Genomic DNA, 7390 nt, shown 5'->3' with positions numbered 1-7390 from the left:
ATCGTTCTCCGTACTGAAACGTTAGAAACACTGCAGTGAAGCCTCTGACATGTTACTTTGTACTGATGGAAAATTACATCAAATGAGGGTTATGTCTAAACTTAAATGTTATGGATGTCAGAAAGGAGCTAGCTGCGTAACACTACGATTTCTGTACTTAGTAGCATAACATGCCTTTTTGTGGCCATTGTTAAAATAATTTAAACACAATATTTCTGTAAAGAGCGGATTTCCTGGTAAAAGGTTTCAGTAGTAATTAGAATTGGATACGAATTTGGCAACATTGTTGAAATACCGACGCTTAAAAGTAGTACCGGATATTACTTCTCGGTGTAAATAGTGTCCATGAATTGGTTTATATTGATATAAATATCTTTTTATATGTCTTGTATACTAAGTAATGTACTGTAATAAGAGTACATGAAATCGTAATATAGGAGTTTTCTGATTTGTTTCATAGTGTGTGTTGCGGATCGATACAATGCGTACATACACACTTCGCCATTGGTGGAGTAGCCGTTAATTCTGGGTTTGTGTCGATTGATGATTGGAATTAGAAGGGGTGAAAGGCAACAAAGGCAGAGGATTACAGTGAAAATACGCAACATGAAGAGGAGTTCTGACCGAGACACACCTCCACGAAGCAAGAGATCTCGCTCGAGTATTGGAAGGTACGATGATAGTTCAGATGAAAGAATTACTCCTGAGCGGATTCGAAGACGTAGTCGAGGCAGATCGCCAAGCCCAAGGGGTCGATACCCCTCTGAGAGTTCCCACAGAGACGACTATGGACGCTCAAGGGAAGTGTCTGAACGATCGTATCCAAGTTACAAAGTGTTATGTGTAAGTGCTTTGCATCCCAAAGCCAGCGATGAGGTTATCAAGGATACGTTGTATAGGGAATACAAAAAGTTTGGAGATCTCAGTGTTAGAATTTCTCACGACCTTGATGAGAGGGTTGCATATGTTTGTTTCAGAAATTCAGAGGATGCTCGCGATGCAAAACACAACAAACCTAGAATAATCTTGTTTGATAAAGTAGCTTTAGTTGAAGCTGTATATGAAAGTAGCAGGAGTTCAAGTGATTTGTATCGCAGAGGACCTAGTAGGCCAAGGAGTATGAGTCCAGATTATGATAGATACTACCATCAGCGCTCGAGGTCACCAGGACCAGAAAGACATAGACCAAGTGAGAGTCGTTACGAACGTTCATATGGACCTCCTCCAGGCCTTCCGCACCGTGAGTTTCGTAGAGAAGGACCACCTCCACCTCATCATGAATTCATGAGAGCTCCTGTTCATCATGGTCCACCTCATGTTCCCCCAGGACCCCCCCATCATTATGGTCCCCCAAGACATATTGTTCCTGGGGGTTTCAAACCTCATCCTCATTTTGAAAAATTTGATAACAAGAAAGATAAATTTCCAAATTACCTACACCATGTACCTCCAGAAGATGATCCATTGGCAACTAGGACTTTGTTTGCTGGTAATTTGGAAATCAATATATCAGAAGAAGAGCTTCGTAGAATTTTTGGCCGGTATGGTATAGTAGAAGATATTGATATAAAGCGCCCACCACCAGGAACAGGAAATGCGTATGCATTTGTAAGATTTCAGAATTTAGACATGGCTCATCGTTCAAAAGTTGAACTTTCAGGGCAATATATTGGAAAATTTCAGTGCAAAATTGGATATGGGAAAGCAACACCCACTACAAGAATTTGGATTGGTGGGCTTGGACCATGGACATCAATATCTCAGTTAGAAAGAGAATTCGATAGATTTGGGGCTATAAAGAAAATTGACTATGTAAAAGGAGACAGTTGTGCATATATCTTGTATGATTCTATTGATGCTGCACAAGCTGCAGTTAAAGAAATGCGTGGGTTCCCACTTGGCGGTCCAGAACACAGGCTTCGTGCTGACTTTGCAGATGTATTGCCAGGAGGTTTCAGCGGTTTCAAGCCGCGGCCTTTTCCTGAAGACATGGCAGGAGTTGGTGACTTTCGGGTTAGGGTACCAGGTCGTGATGACTTTGCTTATGAACCAGGCTATGAGCCATGGACGGAAGGGGAATTCTCTTATGGTCCACCAAGGGGAGGTTTCCGAGGCCGGGGGGGTGCCATACCGTGGCATGATCGTAGAGGTGGCGGACGAGGGGGGTACCGTGGAGGTGGATACCCTGGGGATGCATACATGAGGGAGGAACCAGAGTGGGTGACCAGGAGGCCTCCACCAGAATTGGAGTATGAGATTCCTCGCCCTCCAAGAAGATCTGGTTCAGGAGAACCTGGAGTGGAGAGATCAAGATCACGGTCCCCTCGCAGGCACTCTGTTGAAAGTGACTCTGGTTCAGATGGGCGACGTAATGGAATGCTTGGTTCTGCACGCACTCTGCCAGAACTAGCAAGGAAGTGTGTGGCAGTCTGGCAGGGTGCCCTCATACTGAAAAATTCTCTCTTCCCTGCAAAGTTCCATCTTACAGACGGCGATACAGATATCGTGGAAGGGCTTATGAAGGATGATGAAGGCAAACATCATTTACGCATCACACAGAGACTTCGACTTGACCAACCAAAACTGGAAGATGTTTCAAAACGTATTTCTTCTTCCAGTTCTCATGCAATATTCCTTGGGTTGTCAGGCTCGACAGCATCAGTTTCCAATGAGGATGCTTCTGTTCAGACACGCCCTCTCAGGAACCTGGTATCATATCTGAAGCAGAAGGAAGCAGCTGGTGTTATATCGCTAGTGAATAAGGATACAGAAGCGACTGGAGTTCTGTATGCATTCCCACCATGCTCATTTTCCACAGATCTCTTGAAACGAACTGCACCCAATCTTTCTGAGGAAGGCTTGAAGGAGGATCACTTGGTTATTGTAGTAGTGCGTGGCGGGAGTGCCTGAACATAGATGCACTGCAGATTACATGTGAGACTACTTCTCAATTGAAATCATTGCTGTAGGCATGTTAAAGCAATGTTCATGTAGATGTAGGTTTATAGCTGTGCTTATGTAGGTGAAATATCACAGCAGATATGTTTCATGTACCTGCAAGTGGATTGGTGCAGGATTTATTGTTAAATGTAACATTTTTAAGTATATAATTGTGTTCATGCAAACAGTGAAAAGGGAGGATACTAGATTAATGGCATACTGTAAAGGTTCCTTCATTGTTTTTTTGTATCTTTTTTTTTACTTTCATTAAGTACACAAATGTATAACAATTTTTTTTTGGCTTTACAACTTGCTTCAGTGTTTTTATACCATTATATGATTGGTGATTGTGACACGTTATCACTTTGCTGTGAAGACTCAGAAGTGTGTGTAAGGTGATGCGAAACTGATCGCACATTTATAGTGTTCTTAATTGATCATACATGACTTGAAACAATTTAAAGCACCTGTTTTCCTAGTAGTATCTCTACTAGTAGTCTGCAGTTTCTCAGTCCCATTGTTAACACTACAATTTTGAATTAAATCATGGCAGTATAGTAAATGTGATTAAAAAATTCTTAAAAAAATCTGCGAGAAATGCTCTGTGGTGATGTGCTGGTTCAAGTTATGGTATGGTTTTAGTTGTAAGGTGCCCCCCACTGCACGGCCTGTGGACTAACTCGGAGACTGTGTTGTGAGTGTTGCAATGTGTCAGAATCGGACAGACAGTGATTCAGTAGCAAGTGGTGAAAGTGCAGTGGGATGGGACGGTTAGTTGTGTTTGTGTAAGTGTTGTAAAAGCAAGTTTTGTAAGTGCACAGTGTAATAGTGTTGTGTTCGCGCCATGTCCTGAAGGGTTAAAGATTATTTTTTTTTGTATGACAAGTGTTCATTATATTCTGTTGATTTCATTGTTCTTTAACCCAGGACATCTGTGTGCGGTGTGTGTGGAATTGTGTCAAATAGAGAACTTCTTGCAGACAACTTGAAATCTAATTATTTACCCCAGTGCCACATTGTTACGTGATGGGAAGTTAGAAACCGATTGTGTTGTCAAGACAATTTGAGTGTTTCTGAACTAACATTTTGGATCAAATCGTAATTGTGTTTGTGTAGAGTGAATAGTGCAGTCACATTGAATCCAAAATGTTATGACACTATTGTGCTTTTGTTTTTAAACGTTGCACACTGCACAGTGAAAATTCAGTTATCTCTGGCTTTATGAAAATTACATCAAGGTAACCAAAAAGAAACATTTAGTAGTTTTTCAAAATTCAGTTTCCAGTGTTAATATTAAATTTGTAAACATGGGGCAAGACGTGCTTCCCATTATGAACAGGAAGCAAGACAGATGAATTCAGTTTTGCTATTGTGTTACTCAAGAAGCATTTTGTGTATTGTGAAGGCTGTTGTCAAAGTGGCCACTTAAGAGATTAACAGCCACCCTGAAGAGATGGATGGCTGGCACTTGGCCTTGTATGGAACTCTTATTCAAAACTGATTGGTTTTGGTGGCTAAAACTAATTTCTGCCATTTGAAATTCATAAGTTAAAATATGCTGATCTAATTTGTTAAAACTGTCTGGAGGTGATCTGCAACTATCTATCACTGTGCTGGGGGAGGGTCTGTTGTTGCTCTTAGCGTGGGCTGCATATGTCGTCATTGTCTGGTGCTTAATTAATTAAGCCTAGGAATAACTTACTGTGTTTGTATTACACATAAACAAAAAAAAAATATTGGGAAATATGGAAAGCAAACATCTAGAAAACAAGCATGTAATTGGCAGAATGGAGGTTATTGGAGAGGGCTAACCTGTAATGGTATTTGTTGGGTGGACTAGCCCCAGGTAAATTTAAACACAGGTCTCGTGCATTTAGGTTGTGCCCTGGTAAGCAGTACAAATTTTAGCAGTGAGAAGATGGAAGTGCCTCAGTGACAGGTGAATGTGCCACACTGAAAGGTAGGTATCCAGTATCTAAGTGAGGTATCCAGTGTGACAGCAGCTGTTTCAGTTTTGGTAAACAGTTTAAATCAATTCTAATTTTCTGGCTATTTTTGTGCTTCGTTGTGAGGCCATGGCTATAGCTGTGAAGAGACTTTAATTAAAGATTGCTTCTCCTAGCACAGTTGTCAATTACTTTATCCCCATCATCTGGCAGATGCCCCCAGTGCTTGGTTTAGGACAAGGGTCTCCAAACTATGGCCTGTGGGCCACATCTGGCCTGCGAAAGAATTGTGCAGAAATGCGCCAATTGAACTAATTTTCCAGTGAATACTGGTAAATGTGATTCCGAGCTTATTGACCTGACATATTATACTGCAGTTCGATGGCTTTGCTGTGGAAAGGTTCTTTTGTGCTTCTTTCAGCTCAGGAATGAAATTGATATATTTCTTACTGAGGAAAACCATCACAAACAACTTTTATCAGATACCCGAGTGGCTTTGGAAATTAGAATTTTTTGCTGATCTGGTGAACCATATGAATTTAAAGTTGCAGGGTGAAAATAACTTAGTCTGTGATTTATTTGCACTTATCAAGGCATTCAGAGCAAAGTTGATACTTCTGGAAAGCCAAGTGAAAAATTGTAACTTTGTTCATATGCTATACTGTGCAGAGTTGTATAAAAAGGGTGAAGCAGAATTTCCTTCCTCGTTTGCAAATTTAGTCACTTCAGATTTGAAAGAACAATTTCGGAAGCGATTTGCTGATTTGGATGCCAGTGCTCGGGAAATTAGATTGTTTCAAAATCTGTTTGACTGTGATGCTGCAGATGTCCCAAGTCAAATTCAAATGGATATTACTGAACTTCAGGAAGATTATCATATTAAAGACAAATACAAGGAAGAATTTGAGCAGTTTCCAAATTTAAAGAAATTTGCTTGTAAATTTATCTCCATTTTTGGGACGACATATCTCTGTGAACAAAATTTTCCCAGATGAAGTACATCAAGTCGAAATACAGGGCAAATTTATCCGATGAACATTTAAAGTCGCTACTTGTGATTAGTGTTTCAAAATTTCAACCTCAATTTAATCAGATTTTAAGAAAGCAAAAAGAGTTCCATCATTCACATTAATTGTTTTATTATAATTTGTGATGAAAATATGAGCATTTGCTGCTACTGTCTGTTGTCATTAATATACGATAATTTGTTCTCACGTACTTTGTATTTAATTTATGAAATTCTGTGCTTTCAATAAAACTCATATACCTAGAGTTATTAATTTCTCATTTTATCCGGCCTGTTGAAAGTGCTGAATTACCTAATGTGGCCCTCGGTTCGAAAAGTTTGGAGACCCCTGGTTTAGGAGAAGAAGGAACACACTATATAAATTTGTGTTAATAGAAGTTTATTGAGGGACATTCTTTGAAGCCCATGATGTGGCAGGCTTTCTGGTTTAACTAGAGGGTCTGAAAGAGTGTGACCTGCTATTTCATATGCAGCTGGCCACATGCTGCTGCATTAATATGGTGCATCAGAGTGGTGATGGCACAGAAATGAAACCTGCCACAAGAAATGCATGCATAGTAAGTCCTTGTCTCCGTGCTGAGAAATCAGCATACACAGTCCCTCGTACATTTCTGTTGACATAGAAGTACATGCCTCTCCTCAGATTTGCTGCTGGGCCTAGAATGCTCTCAGGGACACCCCCAGACACTTAACGAAGGTGTAATGTGTGTGGGGCTCTGTCTCCAGGAACAAAGATGCTGAATGTAACTGGTAATCTGACTGTACCGTGGTCTTGGAAAGAAGTTCCCTTGATGGCTGAGGTGACACCTGACGTATTCCACCGCAGCCCTGTCTGGCCTCAGTGAACCAGTCCAAAGCGCATGTAGTTACTGGCCACTGCCAACACTGCTGTGAACAGAATGGCCAAACAAGTAGAGGGAGTGTAACTGATGGAATTGTGGAAGGGGTTGTTAATTGGTGAGACCAGTCTGCATCCTTCAGGCCACTTCCTCTTGAAGTATTTATATCCTTATATAAAATAACCAAATGTCTGTGCCCTCTCAATGTACCAAAAAGAAATGGATGTTTCTCTGTGAGAGAAAACTCTGGGAACATTGTTAATTTTGCTATTGCAGGTATGGGTATATTTTATACCAACTAAACCTAGATGTTAAAATTGACAACCCACCACAGATGTAAGAGAGAACAGCCAGGCGTACAAAATTTACTCCATACTCTTTTTGCTGTTCTGTATGGCAGCCATGGTTGTTGAAGCAGTGCCAGCAAGTATTTTGTCAGAGAATTTGGATGTGATTTGAGCCCTCATTTCAAATGGATGAAGTTTACTACATATTGTGACTGCCAAAGAAAGCAACTGTGCTTGGGCAAAGAGCAGGTACTTTTGATTACTTTACCACAGTCTTTTGAGGAATCAAAGAAGTGTAATTTTGTCACTGTACTGTTTCCAAGTTACAAAACAAATCGCTGCTGTGTGTGG

General features: G+C 40.6%; 1 protein-coding gene across 1 annotated transcript; it reads left to right on the top strand.

The window, feature by feature from the left end:
* Positions 1 to 320: 320 nt before the first annotated feature.
* On the top strand, positions 321 to 5061 carry LOC111861603 (RNA-binding protein spenito). Its single transcript, XM_023846301.2, has one exon. The coding sequence runs from the start codon at positions 544 to 546 to the stop codon at positions 2908 to 2910; it is 2367 nt and encodes a 788-aa protein (XP_023702069.1). The 5' UTR covers positions 321 to 543; the 3' UTR covers positions 2911 to 5061.
* Positions 5062 to 7390: the final 2329 nt, after the last annotated feature.

This window comes from Cryptotermes secundus, unplaced genomic scaffold (assembly GCF_002891405.2).
Source record: "Cryptotermes secundus unplaced genomic scaffold, Csec_1.0 scaffold3161, whole genome shotgun sequence".
Lineage (NCBI taxonomy): Eukaryota > Metazoa > Arthropoda > Insecta > Blattodea > Kalotermitidae > Cryptotermes > Cryptotermes secundus.
Note: the sequence above shows the minus strand (reverse complement) of the source record. Positions and strands in the feature narration are given on the sequence as shown.